We start from the raw sequence: 19,184 nt of genomic DNA, 5'->3' as shown, positions 1-19,184 counted from the left end.
CGTTTTGCTGCATCTCCCCTGCTTTTTTTTTTTTTAAAAAAAAGAAGAAGCAGGAAGAAAATCTTAGCCCATGAGGGAAAGAGGGAATATACAAGCCTGGGGTTTCATTCATGCAGCGCCAAACCATGGTTTACCCAAACGCTTGCCATGCAGGGTAACTGGAGACCATAAAGTTTTGAACAACCAGGCCCTCCTCAGCGGAGCAGGCAAGAGATGTGTGATAAGCTTGGAATGTGGGAAAGCGCACATTTACTGCCTTTAAGAAAATGTTTTTTTAAAAAAAGAAATTGTTATCTAGCTTGTTTTAACAAGCAAATATACCAGCAGGAAGGGGCTAGCACAGGAGTGGGCAACTTCCTGGACCACCAAATGTTGCCAGACTGCAGCCCTCATCATCTCTGCCCCTTGGCCGCCCTGGCTGGGGCTGAACATCTGGAAAACTGCAATATTAGCCACCCTTGGGTTAGTCAGTCTTTAATGCAGAACACCCCCCCCCAAAAAAAACCCCTACAATTCTCAGATCCCTTCGTAACAGTTTGCTGCATGAATGTGCTCAGAAGACTGATCTTGGGCAAAAGCTGTGAAGGCCCAATCCAGTGTTAGAGTAGCAGTTTACATCCATACCATACATCTGGAACGAACTTGCGCCACTTTGACAGCCATGGCTTCCCTCAGGGAAATTTGGGAAGTGTGGTTTGTTACGGTGCTGGGGGAGTTGTTAGGGACCCCCCCCCCAGTCCCCTGCAATTCCCAGAGTTCCCTGGGAAGAGGGGATCAATTTTGTTAAGCCGCTTTGGGAATCCTAGTTCTCCGAGGGGAATAGGGGCCTCCTCCTAACTCTCTGCACCCCTAAACTACATTTCCCAGGATTCTGGCCAGGGCAGCCATGGCTGTACAAAGTGGTATGATACTGCTTTAAATGTGTGGTGCGGATGTGGCCTTACTCCCCATATCTACCAATGGGAGCGGGGCAGGCCCTCCCCACAACAAGGAGGCCTGGCCCTCGAGGGGGCAGCCAGTACCAGGTCTACTAACTTGGTTTGATGGGCCTAATCCTGTGCTAAAGTAGCAGCTACTTCCCAGGTGCTTTTGTTTCTGCACTCAAAATTTGAAACCCTTCCAATATTGAGGCTCAGGCCTGGAGGGACAGGAATGCTAACGAGAAGCCTTTGCGATTAAAAAACAAACTTAAATTATATTCTAAAAGCAGCTATTGTCATGTAGTGCGACGGCATTCGCCTGTTGCGTTAAGATGTGAAGCTTCTCCCTCCCCCTTTACACAATTATGTGAAGCAAAGGGAACTTATATTGCTTGCGCCTCGACCCGATCCATCCTTCTGCACTGGTTCTCTTAGAGGTTTTTTGTTTTCTGTGTTAAGCTTCCCCCCTCCCAGGTAACGTCCTCACCATATGTGTGCATATTTATCGGTAAATGTATTTGCAAGTCAGTTTGAACGCTGTCTTTTAGATAAGAGCAATCGCTTTCCTTTCCCATGCTTAGCGCATCAAATGTTTGGTCACATATTGCATTTTGCTTCCCACGTGCCACGGAGCCCTATGCCTTGTCTTGCATGCTGTTCTATGCGCATCCTGTGCCTCTGGCATCCTGGCATGCCAGGGGGGCAGCTCCCCCTGTGCATTTTTGGATCCAGGGCTCATTGGAAATCCGTATTTCCACTTCAGCTCTCAAAAGAGGCATCTCCATGGGTGTGTTTGCGGCTGGAATAGCCTCCTGTGATCGCAGGAGCGGAATGTGTGAATCGCTCTGGGCGCCCGCAATGCCCTCTTTTGCTCACCCCACACAAAGGCTGGTGTCTTGGCAGCTTCAAAAATGAAAAGGGGATCGCCTGACCTTTGGGGTGCCAGCTGTCGCTGTCAACAGCAGGTGGACAGGTGAGTACCCCCAGGTAGCCTCTCAATTTAGGAGCTGCCTGACAAGGTCAAAGGGTATTTCTCTTTATCATGATTCTGTTTTGTTTTTGGCTAGGGGTTCCTCTCCCCCAGTGGAATTAGGATTTTAGAAGTTTCTTTAGCGAGTCCTACCTCTGCCTCACGTAAATCCCATTCTGGAGGGGCCGGGGGGCACTGGGTGAAGGACTTGGAGGTTAATAGGTTGGAGGGTCGATACCCCCCCCCCCCGTGTTTTCAGCAAGAAACAAGCTTTACTAGACATTTGAGAATGTTATCGGTGACTTGGACGAATGTGTGTACAGAGGAAAGCTAGAGGAGATATCAGCTCCCTGCTTGCTTACTGAAAATGGGGATAACTTGTAGCGTTAAACAAAGAACTTTTTATTTCATGAAGAGATGACTTCCTTTAGTTTATTTCCTGTACCTCCTGCCCCTCCTCCCCCCAAATAAATTTTACCTGAATATGTTTGAGGACTCCTCTAGACTTGTTTATTGTGCATTCGTCCAGATTTTCCGGTGCAAAGTTTTAGTGGAGGGGTTGGACTATATTCAGTCTTGATTGAGCACTCATCCAGATTTGGTTATGGGATGTTTATTCGCCTGCCTGTCCCAATTGTTCATTCTACTCTTCTCAGTGTGTTTTATCATCACTTTTCCAGCTGCAAAAAGTCCACTTTCTTTTACAAATTGAATTTATTGCACTAGAGGCCTGACCTTTATCTGTGGGTACGAACTCACTGGGGGTGGCCCACGGCCGGGTTGCAACAGGAGCACTACCACCCTGCAAATATATAGTAAAAGATTGAGAAATGGTTCCCCATTTTCAGTTAAAAGTGGGTCCTGGGTCTGAAAAGGTTGGAGTTACCTGTGTTAGAGTGGCAGAGCGCTTGAATACACATTAATTGCTCAAACCTACATTTCTCAACAAGCCCCCTTGAATCGCTCCTGCAAAATACTGACAGTCTGGAGGAGCCTTGAAACTGGCTTTAAATGAAGACATGAGTTGGGTTTCATTTTGAAGGTATGTACCCCTTCCCACACTCTGCTTGACCCGCAAACAGTTTAAGGCAGAGCTTTCCAAACTGTGTGTCACGACACGCTAGTGTATCGGCTGCACTTTGTAAGGCTGCAGCTACACAGCTATAAAAAAAACCGCTTCGAAAATACTCTGTGGGAAAACACCGTTTTAAAGCTCACAATGGAAAATTTCAGGTCTACACTGCCACCTGGTGTCACAATGTTATAACGCATTTATAACATTTTTATTTATTTATACTGTACTAATGGTTACAGGTAGGTAGCCGTGTTGGTCTGGATCGAAGTAAAATAAAAAAAAAATAAAAAAAAAAAATTCCTTCAGTAGCACCTTAAAGATATACTTAAAGATATACTTCAGTAGCACCTTAAAGATATACTTCAGTAGCACCTTAAAGATTAGTATACTGTACTAATGTAGCTGAGTCCTAGGTGTGTCACACAAGTGCTCCCTGAACTCTTCCCGGGGCTGGAAAGGGGTTAATTTATCCCTCGGTTTGCTAGTAAAACTGAATTACTGTGTTGTGAAATGATGGATGTCTCTAAAATGTGTCAACAACATGAAAAGTTTGGAAAGTTCAGATTTAAGATATGTAAAGTAGCGAGAGTCTCACCAAATAAAGGGGATGGGGAAATGACTACAAATCTGGGTTGTAGTTCACTAGGGTGGGTGTGGGTCAGCCATCTCCATCTGTTTCCCTTTCGTGCTCTTGGTTGGGTGTTGTTTTTTTGCGGTGGGTGGCTGCCCTTCTTTCCCTTGGCCTGGAAAATGTGCGTCTTACCAGATTGTCCAGTATCTGTAGAACCGCAGAACATTCAGTATCTACAGATGGCATCCTATAATACATAATTGCAACTTTTGATATTTGGGAGTGGATATGTGATATTTTGACGGGACACGGGTGGCACTGTGGTCTAAACCACTGAGCCTAGGGCTTGCCGATCAGAAGGTCGGTGGTTCGAATCCCTGCGACGGGGTGAGCTCCCGTTGTTCAGGCCCAGCTCCTGCTAACCTAGCAGTTCAAAAGCACGTCAAAGTGCAAGTAGATAAATAGGTACCGCTCCAGTGGGAAGGTAAACGGCGTTTCCGTGCGCTGCTCTGGTTCACCAGAAGCAGCTTAGTCATGCTGGCCACATGACCCGAAGCTGTACGCCAGCTCCCTCGGCCAGTAAAGTGAGATGAGCGCTGCAACCCCAGAGTCGTTCTTGACTGGACCTAACGGTCAGGGGTCATAGAATCATAGAGTTGGAAGAGACCACAAGGGCCATCCAGTCCAACTCCCTGCCAAGCAGGAAACACCATCAAAGCATTCTTGACATATGGCTGTCAAGCCTCCGCTTAAAGACCTTCAAAGGTCCCTTTACCTTTATGTGATATTTAGTCAGATGTTGTTTGATCAATGCAATACAGCTGCGTTTAGTCTTTGACCGCTTAATACATTTCATTTTTTAATAAATGTTTGCCAAACTGAAAGAGACCCACAATCGCAAAAATACCAAATTTTGGAAGTCAGAATTTCACTTTAACATTATGGAGCGGCAAAGCTGGAAAGGTAGGTGATTTTTCATTTTTGCAAAGATCTAATGCAGCTCTCCTAGGGCTTGCTGATCAGAAGGTCGGCGGTTCGAATCCCTGCGACGGGGTGAGCTCCCGTTGCTCGGTCCCAGCTCCTGCCAACCTAGCAGTTCGAAAGCACGTCAAAATGCAAGTAGATAAATAGGAACCGCTACAGTGGGAAGGTAAACGGCGTTTCCGTGCGCTGCTCTGGTTTGCCAGAAGTGGCTTTGTCATGCTGGCCACATGACCTGGAAGCTGTACGCCGGCTCCCTCGGCCAATAATGCGAGATGAGCGCGCAACCCCAGAGTCGGTCACGACTGGACCTAATGGTCAGGGGTCCCTTTACCTTTAATGCAGCTCTAGGCACATTCTGTTGTGCAAGTTGAGAACGGTGTAGCATGGTTTCTGAGTCCCTCTCTCTGCTGGACTGTTTATAAGGTCCCTTTAATTCCTTTTGTGGCATCTTATTTGCCCTGTTCAGTGGGCTTGAGAAAAGAGGAAGGGGCTGCTGGAATATAGATCTTCAAGTTCCTTTGGCTGTCTAGTTGAATCCTCGTTGCTTTCAAAGTGCAAGATAGATGCTTTTGTCACCCAAATTAGACGGAATGGCAAGGGGCTCTTTGGGGTGCTGTAAAGATGTCTTTGTAAATCACCAAACACACTTTGGGCAAGTTTCCTGGGTGCTCTCCCCTTTACAGTAAGCATAAATCGTCTGCTATGGAAACCAGGATAAGGCAGGGGGGGGGAGCAAATCCCTGTTAAAAAGAGAATTCAGGTGGAAAGGGAAATTAGTTTTCTGGCTCATGTGAGGGATATTGAGCGTTTTCTTGGCTGTTGGCCTGGTCTCCCAATACATTGAAACAAAGAACTTGAAGTGGCATTTGATGGTGTTCTAATCAGCAAGCTTTGACGCTGGATTTATTTTGCTTTGACTAGAACGGAGTCTGGAAATGGAGGAGTTATAATTCAGTCGTAAAAAGCAGGCACTTTATCCGAGGCTCATTCCTGGGCGACTTGGCTGACAGGGCTGGGAAAGACCTCTTTGCCCCCGAGATCCTCAGAGACTGCAGCAGTCAGAGTAGACAATACTGATTATATAGTAGACCAGGGTTTCCCAGACTTGGTTCTTCAGCTGTTTTTGGACTACAACTTCTTAGAATTTTGAAGTGTCAGGCATAGCTCTAGTGGCTTTAGCCCAAACGTAGCAGAGTTTTCCTGCACAGCGCAGAAGCTAGTTGAGGTGGAAATGACTAGTCGGCTAGACACAGAATAACTATTTACAGGATTTATTAAAAGAAAATAAAACCAGCAGAGTTTCTGCATACAAAGCAAAGCAAAATAAATCCCCTCTGTCTCTCTCTCTCTCCAACCATACGCAGCACTCCTACTCCTAACACCCAACAAGAAACAACTGTGCTAGCATTCCTAGATAACAGAGTTCAGTGCTGGTCGTTAACCAATCAGAGAGTAGTTTCCAGGTCAGGCAGACCTTGGCTTTCTGCCAAGAGTAAATTGACACTGCCTTGGGTTAATTGTGTGAAGCAAGAATCTGTAAGTTTCCCATGAGAACCAATTAACAGAAACCGAACACAACTCCCATCATCACTAGCTAGCAGGACCAGTGGTCCAGGATGATGGGAGTTGTAGTCCAAAAACAGCTGGTAACCTAAGCTTGGAAAACCCTGATATAGACCATGTGTCCATTTCGCCTTATTCCTTGCCTGTTTTTGCCAACCATTTTTATAGCTGTTCTGAGGAATGTTGCATCTGCATCAGATTGGGTGCCCTCCATGGCACTGTGATGTAGAGAGTCATAGAATCGTAGTTGGAAGGGGCACCAAGGATCATCTAGTCCAAACAGCTGCAATGCAGGAAGAACTAAAAAATCCCTGACCGATGGATACTTAACCTAAATCTAGGTGCAGAGTTGATACCTTCAACTGTACCCATTCCAAACCAAGTAACCTTCAGGGTTACTTACTTACAGAACTGGGATATTTTAGGGCAGGCACCCCCAAACTGCGGCCCTCCAGATGTTTTGGCCTACAACTGCCATGAACCCTAGCTAACAGGACCAGTGATCGGGGGAAGATGGGAATTGTAGCCCAAAACATCTGGAGGGCCGAAGTTTGGGGATGCCTGTTTTAGGGCATTCCCACTAATCTCTACTATCATAAAGCTTTGTGGGTCTTCAGCTGTGGGTCTTGCAAATACTGATTAGAATGAACATGTGCATTTAGTGTACAGGACGTGGGGTGGTGGTGGCTATACTCCCCCCCCCCCAAAAAAAAACACAACCTAGAATATTAATTCCTGAAACATCATTCTAGTAAATGAGATAAGAATTTGATTCATTGGCCAAATCATGAGAATGTTAATTTAAAAACTGATGTGCAAGTTGCAGTGTTCAGGAAGCTCCCGAGAATTAGCTGTGAGAGCTCTGATCTGTTTTAATGAAGTTGAACCCTCATTCCCTTTAGCTGAGCGGCTGTGGTGTCTCAGAATGTGCACCCATCCCAATGGCCGCCACAGCTGAACGGCTTAGGAGAGGTGCTGCAGTGTAGGAAAGCCAGAGGACATCAATAGCCACTGTGTTACGTAAAGGGTTGTGTGTTGGGTTGTTGTTTTTTGCAGACCATCACTTGCTAGCTGTAAGCCATTAATGCCCAGCACACACACACAAAAAAAAACTTGTGAAGGAATAGGAACCTACTATGATCGCAAACAAATTAGCACATTTCTTTTTAACGCGATACAACAAAGCTCATGTGTTGTCTTGTTGCAAAACTGCTGTGCCAGTCTGACCCATATCTATCTCTACCAGATAGATTTGTGAAGTGAGCTTTTTATAGCAAAACAGTTAAATTTCCATCAGCATTTTTTCCCAAGGTTTCAGGTGCCAGCTGGCACAAGGCTCAGCTGCCTTGAATCATGCCTACAATGAGAGTGAGGTGCAGAGCCGGTGCAGATGGCTTTTTTTAAAAGCTCTCCAGTTTGCTGGGTGCTTTCCACTTCACACATCTGAAAGCAACCTGCTTGGCTAATGGCTCCCAGCTGGTTCATCTATAACTCTTTTCTTGGCCGCTGGAGATTTGTGTCTCCTCAGCTGCTGGGAGATGAAGCTGGTCTTTCAGAGGGTTAACAACATGTCCCCAGTTTGTTGGATGCTTAGCCTAAGTGGTGATTTATTTTCTGTGGGGTGTTTCAATTGCTGACATTTCAAAGAGAATGTCCCAAACAGAATGATCAAAAGATTGCATTTTTTATTTTGGATAAATGGAATGGAACCACTTTTAATATTACATGCCTCTTAGAATCTACTTCCCATTATTGTAAACAGCTAAGCCATTTTAACCTAACCTTTCCACTTGGATCCGAGGGATCCCATCACCAATTTTCAAATAGCTGCCATTTGAATGTGGAGTGTTTTTAGGACTATCACTCACCTAAAGCAATCTCAGATGATACTGTGTCAAATGTTTTAACTGAGTAATAAATTAACGAAACTGACTTATTTCAAGGGCTACCAACTGTAAACAACGCTAGTTTGAAATAACACAGTAGTCATGTTGGCTATTCAGATCTTTTATAGTGAAATGAGAAGCTACTTTTGTTCCTTGGGCGCGTGGGGACAATAAGAGCTCTGATATGTATCATAATCAGCTAGACCCTCCGTCACCCCCATAAAGCCTGTGATTTAGAAATATCTACCAAAACTAAAACACCCTGTCAAATGGCTGACCACAGGGGGGACTTGGATATTCCAAGATGTACATATAAATTGTGAGGAACAGCCCACTGACTTCCCTCCGAATGGCTCCCATGTCACCCCAAACAAGCATCCTGTTATGAGTGGCTTGTTTCCCGCAAGAGGCGTTCCAAGCAAGCTGCAGGCAGATCTCAGTGGGGAGAAGCATTTGGACGCGAAGGAGTCTTGTGCGGCATTTTCCCGGAAGGGGCGGGGGGGGGGGACAACGGCTACAACGAAGACTTTGGGTTAGACAACAGAGAAGAGGGTTGCCCTTCCACTGCTGCAGGTTTGGTTTTTTTCCTCCCTGACGGAATGGGAGGGAGTACTGGCTTGGTGTTGGAACCTGGACGGTCTACGAGTTGGCGGACGGCGGGAGAAGGAGGCTTGGGCTTGGGTGCTTTCTTCTCTTTGGGCTCGGTAGAAACGGTCCCCTCTGCAAGAAAGGAAAATGGCATTCGTCAACAGTTCGGATGATTAGGCGGCAGCCGCCATTCGAACAGGAGTAGCCGCTGCGGGGCTAAGATTCCAGCTGCTATCAGCCCCAGCCAGGGAAGATGGGAGGAGGAGAGTCCTGGTTCTAGCAGACGCCCAACAGAGAGAACCCCTAACAAATCACCCTGTTCAAGGAGAGCTGCTTCACAAAGGGTCTTCCCATTTGGGCAGAGCGCCTAACTGCTGCGTCACAAAATATGCTCGTTCTTTACCATGGGTGAATTGGGGGTTTGTGTGTCCGGATTTCTGATGCGTGGACTTGGGCGCGACGTTGTCATTCACAACAAGCAGCACATTTCACTGCCACCTAACTGCTATGCTGGATCTGGCCCAATATGCATTTAGTTTGATATTAGTTTAGTTGGCTGGTCTGCAAACTCTTTTGCAGAAGTTCACAAGCACAGCACAGCAGGGATTATTTTCCTTTCCTGCCATTTGCTCCTTTTTTTTTTTTTTTTTGCATCACTATAGCTTTGAGTCAGGGACATACTATGCAAAACCGCTCTGAAGGCTCGGGACTTGCTCCAGGGAATCCTACCGATAGCTGGCTTCGCTACTGGTCTCTTTAGAGCAGCGGTGAGGAACCTCAAGCCTGGGGGCCAAATGCAGCCTTTTTGGGTCTCTACCTAGCCCTTGGAACACCTCCCTAAGCCATGCCTCCTCTTCCTTCTGCCACACCCCTTTCCCCACTGTCCTTGAGTGCCTTTACGTGGATGGAATGTGCTTTGAACTGTAGCAATACCTCTGGAGATGTGTGTACAGGGGGGGGGGCATTACTTTGGTATAGCTGGCATGCAACCCACACCGAAGCAATTTAAGGCCTGCTTTTGAGCTCCACAAAGTTGCCCTTTTGAGAATGTGTCCTTCCAAATGAACAAAGGCTCCCCAGCCCTGCTTTAGAGCTTAAAAACAGCAGAGGGGGTTCTGTGTCTCTGGATCACAGGTAGGTAGGTGAAAGGGCTGCCTAACCAGCCCCCGTGGGCTGTAGGTGTGCTGTTTCTATCTTGGCCCAGCAGAGCTCATGGCCAAAGCTTTTCTTCCACTCCCACCTTTCCTGCCTTCCTGCTCACCATCCTCCTCCTCGGCTGACGGAACTGGGGCACCGGGTGGCTGAGAAGCCGTGCTTCTAGACGAAAGTGCTGCTGGCGAAATGCTGAGCGAATGTCTCGGTGTGCTGTGTGCCTCTTTGGGGCTGGGAAAGAAAAGTTTGGTTCTCATGAACAAAAAAGCAAGCAAGCAAGCAGAAGAAAACTGATACGTACTTTGCAACTCGGGGCGACTTGCAGAATTGGGAAGCAGATCTTACAACAACACGCAAGTCTGCCTGAGACGTTTCACCCCTCTGACTTAGCAGTGCCACATGAGTGCCAGGGTGTGCTTAGAATAGCCTGTGCCAACCTAGTGCCTCCCCAGATGCGCTGGCCTACAACTCCCATCAGGCCCAACAAAGCACGTGGTTGCGGGGTTGATGGGAGTTGTAGTCCAAAACTGCCGGAAGTCGGCAGGCACTCCATACAGTACTTAGATCAGCTGTGCATAATCAAGAGATGTGCTCCAGCCAGCTGGGGAGCAGAGCAAGGGGATCCTGCTGTGGACTCCTTGGTTCACTTCTGCTTCACGGGCACCCCCAGATCTATTACCAGGGTGAGTGCTGAGGTTTCTTCTGCAGTCGAGCTGACGCCAGATGTAGAACTGCAAGCCTTGGTAAAGTCGAATGAGCAAGTGCCATAGGCAGGGATACCTCAAAGCCAGCCCCTCCCTCCCTCCCTCCCACCATCACCCAGCTCAGTGCCTGGAACTGATAGCCATGTTCAAATATATGAAAGGATGTCATATGGAGGAGGGAGAAAGATTGTTTTCTGCTGCTCCAGAGAAGCGGACACGGAGCAATGGATTCAAGCTACAAGAAAGATGATTCCACCTCAACATTAGGAAGAACTTCCTGACAGTCAGAGCTGTCCGGCAGTGGAATTTCCTACCAAGGAGTGTGGTGGAGTCTCCTTCTTTGGAGGTCTTTAAGCTGAGGCTTGGCAGCCATCTGTCAGGAATGCTTTGATGGTGTTTCCTGCTTGGCAGGGTGTTGGACTGGATGGCCCTTGTGGTCTCTTCCAACTCTATGATTCTATGGAACTCCTTTTTCCTTCCTGCATTTCCCATCATACTGAGCCAATGGAGATGGGTGAATCTGGCAGTTTCGGCTTCTCTCAGGTTCTTAACCTTTTTCCAATCGTAAGCTCGACTCTCCAGGAATCCACACCAGTTTCCACTTTTTAAAAGATTTATCAGAATTCTAGTGCTAATTTATCCTAATGCACATGTTTGTGTGTGGAATTTTGCCTAACAAGCACATTTTTGCAAAGCAACGTTCCCTAATCTAGCACTTTTTTGGGGGCATATTTTTACTAACATATGCAAATTTTGAAACATGGCTGTGTTTTGACTTGGGTATTGCTTTGGAAAGTTTGAATTAGGTGTGTTCTTAAATGCAATCTAAATCAATTTCCCTCCTCATCCCTAGTACATGTACTGTGCAGGAGCAATGCAGCACCCATCCCTTGCTCTCTGCATCAGGAACACCAGGCTTAGAATTACTACCCTTTGGTTAGAAAATGCTGAAGGCTCCAAGATTTGGGGTGGAGGTGGGGAGAGACCCACAATTCCCCAGGCAAGCCGTTCAGGCATGATAAAAAATAGTTCACAAAACAACAACATCATGCCTCTATTAACAAGCTTCACATCTTGGCATGCTCACACTTTTGCACAAACTTACCAGGACTGATTTTTTGTTTTACTTGCTCTTCAATCCCAAGCAATGGAAGCATGAAATTGAAAACGAAGGGTGGATATATTGATTAGGAAAGGGGTGCACACTAGTGCTGGGCTGACTCCCCAAGGACCCCCCCCTCCTACTCATCCCGCTAATATGCCTCTGACTGGCAGCTTGCAGGGAGCTCGGCGGTGCCTGGCTGGCCAGGAGGCAGGACTGGAGAGCCCACTCTTTTGATCCAGCATGGATCTCCCCGCGGTCTTAAATGGGATGACCCACCCTCTCTCCTGCTCCAATCAAAACTCAAATGCAAAGTAGAAGACAAGGAGGCTGAGGAATCTGCATCCCTTTGGCCAGCTGTTGCACCACCTTAGGGTGCAGATCTTCACACACACACACACACAATGAATGAATGAATGAATGAATATGAGTGCATGCACACACAGCAGCCTGCTTTCTTGCAAGCTTGGCTCACAGTTGATTTCTCACAAACACAATTAAGAGTGCTAAGTGCAAGCGCTTGCAGAGTTAAAACACCTCAACGTGAGGAAATGGAAAGGAAGGGATGTTTTGTTTCCCCAAATACGAACGAATCTTTACAGCTGGCAAATTTAAACTGAGTAAAGAGGAGGAGGAAGAAGGCAGAATGGGCCAGGGAAAGGAGCTATCATGGAGATGTGGGGATCATCAGGCATTTCCCTGGGCTTCACCTGCACTTAAGGCTAGTAGCTTCAACCAAGCCAAAAGAAGCCTGCCAGCCCTTCCAGGTGCCTTTACATTAGCCTTGGTAGGTTACATAGTGCATTTATATTCAGTAACAACTCAAGTCATCATGGGTTGCAACGCATCGGATGAAACGGGATACTGTCTGTGACAGCTCATTCCACACTAAGCCAGTGTGGTTTCTGTGCCAAAGCCTTTATTATTATTATTATTATTTGCTGCTTCACACTGGCTGGGCTGCTCCTCTGAAAGGGGTTTCCACAGGGAAGAAATCAGTCCCTGGTGAAACCAGAGGAGCCATTAGGATCCAGGCATACACTCCAGGCACGGTTCTGTGACAGATCCTGCCAGATGGGGAACCTGCCCATCTCGCCCCTTCTCAATGAACACTTTTTGCCCTTACCCACCTTCGGTCTGGACTAGCGGGTGGGACACCACGATCTGGGCTGGTGTCTTTTCCGAATGACAACTTGGAAACCTGAGATGGGGGTTCCAAAAACCGAGCATGTGAGAGGCCAACTGCTGGGGAGGTGCCGTCAAAATAGCTGGAATGACACATAAGGAAGTATATGAGGACTTCTCTCTATTCTATCCATCAGAGAGAAAGTCAAAATTCTTTCCACTGTGATGACACCTTAGCATAACATCCCCAATTCACATTGTCAACCCCGGCCTCTCTTCCCTATGTTGTACCAATGGTGTTGAATGAAATGGCTCTCGGGGTCTCCTACAACCCAGTGATTTTATAGGTGTTATATTGGATTCTGCAGGGGGGAAGACTGCTAAAGAGATCAAATAATTTGGACACGTTTAGCCTGACAGATCCCCCTTTTTGGGGAGAACAAAGCATTGGGATTTACTAGATAATTTCATTTTCTGCGGGGGTGGAGGGGGCCTATGGAGGGGCTGCAATGTGGCATCCTCAGGACTTATCATGGGTGTTCTATGCCTCTCCAAGCTTTTCTGCAAGAGCAGTTTTCATCATTCTCATTAGTTGGGTAGCACGGCCATCTTCTTTCTAAACAGTGATTTTTCATTAGGAAGAACTTCCTGACAGTAAGAGCTGTTTGACAGTGGAATTTGCTGCCAAGAAGTGTGGTGGAGTCTCCTTCTTTTGAGGTCTTTAAGCAGAGGCTTGACAGCCATATGTCAAGAATGCTTTGATGGTGTTTCCTGCTTGGCAGGGGGTTGGACTGGATGGCCCTTGTGGTCTCTTCCAACTCATTCTGTGATTCTGTGATTCTGTGATTCTGAATCCTTACATAGGGACCGTCCACATGGAAGGTAGCCCATCTAGGAAAAGGAAACCTCTGCTGCCTTGTGGGACATCTGGGAGAAGAAAAGGCTAAGGAGCAAACCCTACACAAATCGGGAGTGGAGTTCCTAAGACGGTTGGGTGGTGCCTTGTATAACTCCTCCTGGCAACTGCTGCAGCCAAGCTGGTGCCAAACGTCTTGGTCCGCTTTCCTTTGGACCACAACAGCAAGGCAAAGAAGGGGGTCTTGTCGTCTGCGCAGCCCAGGACCTCCAGACACACTGCCCAGGCTAGCGCCCCAGGGAGGTCACTTCAGTTCACTCCATTGTCTTTTGAGACAGACAGATGCCAACAACATCAACAACCGGGGGGGGGGGGGGCTCAGCTTCCCCATCACTGCCCTGCATGGAGGCAAAACATTGCAGGGCCACGTTGGTGAAACAAACATCCTTCCAGAGGGTGACTGAAGTGGATTTTAAATGTAAGAATAAAAGCCCGTTGGATCAGGCCAGTGGCCCATCTAGTCCAACATCAAAGGAGCCAACCAGAAGCTTGTGGGAAGCATCTTTTGATAGGAGAAAGAAATAATAGCAACTACATTAAGCTGACAAATAATGCTATTTCTGTGGACAGTTTGAACAGTGCTATAGGCATGTCAACAATTTACTACAGTGGTACCTCGGTTTATGAACACAATTGGTTCCGGATGTATTCCAATTGCCCCAGAGGTGCCTTGGCTCAGATTATTTTAACAAAATTGCGTCAAACTGAGTTCTCTGCTTTGAAAAGGCTAACATCCATGGCACACTGGGGCCATGCTGTTATATTTTTAGTTGGAATATTTGTGTTAGGAGTCGTCCTACACATGAGTAGGACCTTGGTAAAGACACATGCCCCACTGGCATGTTCTCTCCCTCCTGGTCGATCGTTTGGGAGCTTCAAAAGCTTTCTTCTGCCTGAACATCACAGCGACTGTGATGTTCAGCACACTCAGCATCACTCAGGGATCCGCAGTGTGTTCACAGTTTGCGTAACAGACCTCAGCAACTCAGCAATTGGGGTAATCTACTTTATTTACATATAAACACACACGGAGCACTGCAATATGGCTCCCTCTCTCTCTAGCATCAGACAGCAAAGATTAAAAAAACAAAGGAAAATAATCCCATTTCACGGAACGCAGTAACACAAACATCCTGTCTCCGTCACTTCCCACTCTGTGGAATGTAAACATACACCGTCATGTGATAGACAACAATCCCATGACTGTAGACACGGGGCATGAATCTCCAACAATTTGTTTATATCCCACCTTTCTCTAAGGCAGCTTAGAAAACAAACAAGTGTGCTCAGATTATATTAGCGACATAACTGAGCAGGTATGCAGGTACACCTGTACTCACACCGGGAAAATGCTGTCCCTTGCTCATGCCTGGAGCTAGAGGATTTCCCCAGGAGAAAAGGATATGGGAGAGAATGTAGAGCTCCACTGACACCACACGGAACAGATTCACATAAATCCCTGTGCTCTTTTCTTTAGCAGGCAGATTATTTAGGCGGTCACAGGGGAGATGAATAGCTGTTTAACCAAAGACAACAGCTCATGCTTCTCCACGGTGCTAGGCAAGCTAGCAGGGTTGCATGGCTGTCCGTAGGGAACGCTTTGCCGCTGCTGCAGTCACGCATATGAATGTACAAAGAGCCCTGGTGGATCAGGCCAAAGATCCCCCCAGCTCAGAGTCCGGCTTACAGTAACCAGCCAGGTGTCTCTAGGAAGCCCACAAGCAGGAATGGATGCAAAGGCAATCGCCCTCTGCTGTTGCTGCTCCCCAGCAACTGATGCTTCTCTGAACATGGGAGATTCCAGGCAGTTGTCACAGCCTATGTCCATTATTGACTCCACCGACCACCCATGAATTTGTCCAGTCCCTCTTTAAAGCCAGCTGGGCCACTTACTGGACACCACAGTTCAAGGCAGAGAATTATTTCTAAGAAACCTATAAATTAACTACGGGCTGATTCCAACCAAGTTTCCCTCCAAGCAGACACACTCAAATTAATGGACCTAGCATAGTCATGTCTAGCAGTGTCAATGGTCTACTCAAGAGTAGGTCTAACGCCAGAGGCAACCCTATGCATGGAGTAAGGGGGAAGGATTACAGAAGCAGCCCGTCTCCAAGCAGTCATGAGAGCGAGGGGTCTGAAGAGGTGAGTCAGGAAGCAGAGAAGGAGTGCCAGGGCTCTGGCAGCACTAGAGAGCCCCTGCTCCATAGGCAGGAAGAGAGAGAGGCGGAAAGAGTGGACAGGAGTAGGACAGACAGAAGACCAGTACCTCCGACGCCGGAACTGAGAAAGAGAAGGAAGGGGAGGCGCTTCTCAGTTCCGAGGCTTTTATGCTGGTCAAAAACGCGGAAGAGTTTAGTGCAGGAATCTGACTCGAGCGGGTAGACATGAAATGAGCAATCCGTTACACTGTAAATAATGTGCACCAATAAAAACATCTGCAAGACAAGCATGTGGACGGTCGTTACTCAAGAGTAGTCACAACAAACCCTGACACATGGCATATAATTACACGTTTTTATGGTTGTAGAAGCTGGGGGAGCATGACTGGCTGGCATGTTGGAAAATGCCTGTACTGCTCCTTCTCATGTCCTTCTCATTCCAAAGGGTGCCAATCACCTCCTGTAGGCTGAATTTGCCACCAGGCATGAAATTACTACAGGGAATGCTATTAATACTTGCTAAGCAGCTTTGCTATCGTGGGGAGAGATCAAATGGTGTTCCCTTTGGATCTCTTCATGAATTCTGAGGCTCAGGGGTGGCTTGAGGGCAAAGGGAAAGATGGCACACACACACACCCCTTGCACACACAAAAGCCAACAGGGTGGCAGCTGAATTTACATCAATGCTCCCAGCAAGAGGATAGCATCTTCCAGCCCAGACTAGCCCATGCGGCACACAGCTCTACCTTCCAACAGAGGGGAATGGTGGGGGCTCAGGCCACTACTGGCCCCCAGGATCTAACCTCTGCCTAATGAAAGGCCAGCCCCACTGAAGCGGGTATCACCATTATAATTTGTTTAATTTACATCCCAAAGGAACTCAGGGTGGCCAACGCAAAACAGTTAAAATGATATGATTAAAATGAACATGTGTTCTGAACTTCAAAAAACAATAATATAACCACAAAGCTCATAACACCAAGATTGCCAGGAGCAGTAGTTTTCGGTTATCAAATGTCTGGATAAACAGAAGCATTTTTGAGTTATTCCTGAATGCTAAGAATGTGTGAGATCAAAGCACCTCCCCAGGGAGACTGTTCCGCACACGGGGAGCCACCACAGATAAAGCTCTGCCATGGGTCAGAGCCAACCAGCCAGTATCTCCCCTGTCTCTCCCACCAATCGTAGGGCCTGAGATGCTTGATACTGGGTGAGACGCCCTTTTAGGTACGTGGGTCCCAAGCCGTTTGGGGCTTTGCACGCTACTACTCATACCTTGAATGGAGCTCAAAATGCAAACAGAGCCAAATTTGCACCACCCTGCGGAATCCAAACTGCTGCATTCATTTAGGAGAAAATTGGCCGACTTTCAGCCGGACGAGACCTTTTTATACAGCATTTCTCTGATAGGTGTGCAAAATGTTTTTCACTTCCCACTTACATTTGAAGTAGACATGACCCTGCGGAGCCAGCCCTCTCTTTAGCCCATTAGCACCCTTACTAATCAAGTGACATTAGATTAGTTCTGTGCTGCGGTGTCCACAAGGAACAGGGAGAAGGAACTCAAGCCTTTGTCTTGCAGAGAGCTCTAGATAAAGAAAGTCACCCCTCTGTCTCTTGGCAACAGAGTGGCTGAATGGAGAAGGGAGAAGCTCGTTGCTGAACTCCAGGAGCAAAGAACTATTTTCGTGAAAGAGGCCATTGTGTTCTAAATCAAAGCAGATGATTTTTCTCCCCCCCCCCTCCCGCCCTCCCAAGAGCTCAGACAGGGAAAGGAGAAAGGGGGGGAAGGCAGAAACCTATTGAGGCTTTTTGCAAATACTTTTCAGAGAGACGGACTTCCTCTCTGACCCCCAACGTTCACAAAGAGTGCTCCAATCAACCAAAGTCTCGGGGAAAACAAATTCAAAGCAAGAGCAGCTTTTCTGAATAAGAGAGCTCATCAAAAGCTGGCTGTATTTCGCGCCTGCTAAGTTTTGCAACAAAAGGAAGCTAAATTTGGCAACAGGTGTAAGAAAGGTTAATGTCACAGAAGGGCAAAGATGCTTTGCTGCCTGATGCAGAGCAGCACCATGGCCACCATCAAGGTAAAGTGTACAGTACCGAGGGCAGCTAAGTTATCTGGGCATCTGAAAATCCCATAAGTGCATCTCTCCCTACCTGGCAATGAGAACCTAAGTAGTGGCCACCTCACTCTGCCTAATGGTTGAGGTGTCCCTATCCTGTAGCACTTCCTGGAGCTGTTTCCTCCCCACTCCCCCAGCACAAAGCCAGGAGTGGATGGCTCAGTCTGTTGTGGTTTCTCTCAGTTTCCTACTTTTCCAGTCCTAAATTCAGTTCTCCACATTCCTCTAGCAATTTGTGATTTTAAAAAATTACTATTCATGAAAACTTGTCAGCGGTTTAGTGAAAATTTCTTTCAACACACCCATTTTTAGTTGCCGTTTTCTCTAATATACACATTTTGGCAAGCAATTCCCCATAATATGTGTGTGTGTGTGAGAGAGAGAGAGAGCTTCACTATATATCGTATGTATTTTTCTACATACAGTATTGTTTGACTGGAGAACGGCATTGCAGAATTCGAATAAGTGCACATTTTGAAGGGAGGCTGTGTGCTGGTTCACCTATTGCATTTGGAAAGTGCAGATCAGGTAGTTTCTCATGAAGATGCAAACGAAGCTGAATTTGTCCTCCATCCCTCCCGATGAAATGTAGCCCTCTTCCCAAGCAAGAAATGTTTAAATGAGAGGATAGACAGATGAGGGAGACAGACTCCTCTGCGTTAGAATCCAACACAGAGAGTGGCTGGGGTACAAATTAATTGTTGTTGTTGTTAATATAATTGCTATTATTGATTGTTGTTGTTGTTGTTTCTGAATACATCTTTTAAGAAAACAAATCCCACCACAAGTTTTGGCATTCGTGAATTCTGAAAGATATTTGGAAAACAAGCAGTTTGTTGCCTGCAAAAACCTTGGAGAGATCAAGACTTCAGCACTTACGGCGACGAAAGTGGTCGGGAACTAATAGTGCAGAGCGTGGCTTGGGGTGTGTGGCTGCCAAGCTCCCCAGTCAATGATCAGAAATACTTTACTTCCTGGTTTTGTAGAGCTTTGGGATCACAGAAGAAGCCTCCTTCCCACTCCAGCTCATTGCAGCCCCCTTGGCGTGCCTTTCCTTACCTCTGAAACAGCTGGCTATAGGAACTCACAGCCTTCCCTGTCAGCCCCTGCTTGGCCGTGCGCTGCCGCCTCTGAAGAGAAGCCTCCTCCTGAGAAAGAAGCACAATCAACTTAGAATCGTACAATTGTAGAGGGACCCCCAAGGGTCACCAATCCAACCCCCTGCAGTGCAAGAATCACAGGTAATTTGTTAGAATAAAACTTTTTTTTGGGGGGGGGTGTAAAACAGCAGAGGAGCCCCTCTCTGCCTAAAACCAGAGAGAGACAACAAGGAGGCAAGA

At 47.0% G+C, this 19,184-nt stretch overlaps 1 protein-coding gene across 2 annotated transcripts in view; it reads right to left on the bottom strand.

Moving 5' to 3' along the window:
• Nucleotides 1–7,769: 7,769 nt before the first annotated feature.
• Nucleotides 7,770–19,184, bottom strand: part of LRGUK (leucine rich repeats and guanylate kinase domain containing) — a 49,227-nt gene continuing 37,812 nt past the window's right edge. The window contains exons 17-20 of one of the 2 annotated variants that reach the window (XM_060279223.1): nucleotides 18,904–18,992; nucleotides 12,646–12,783; nucleotides 9,819–9,940; nucleotides 7,770–8,689 (exon numbers count right to left, since the gene is read on the bottom strand). In XM_060279223.1, the coding sequence (XP_060135206.1) occupies nucleotides 8,484–8,689; nucleotides 9,819–9,940; nucleotides 12,646–12,783; nucleotides 18,904–18,992 (555 nt within the window). In that variant the 3' untranslated portion in view covers nucleotides 7,770–8,483. The remainder of the gene's footprint in view (nucleotides 8,690–9,818; nucleotides 9,941–12,645; nucleotides 12,784–18,903; nucleotides 18,993–19,184) is intronic. The other variant, XM_060279224.1, reaches the window with a different exon arrangement.

This window comes from Zootoca vivipara, chromosome 10 (assembly GCF_963506605.1).
Source record: "Zootoca vivipara chromosome 10, rZooViv1.1, whole genome shotgun sequence".
NCBI classification, from domain to species: Eukaryota; Metazoa; Chordata; class Lepidosauria; order Squamata; family Lacertidae; genus Zootoca; species Zootoca vivipara.
Note: the sequence above shows the minus strand (reverse complement) of the source record. Positions and strands in the feature narration are given on the sequence as shown.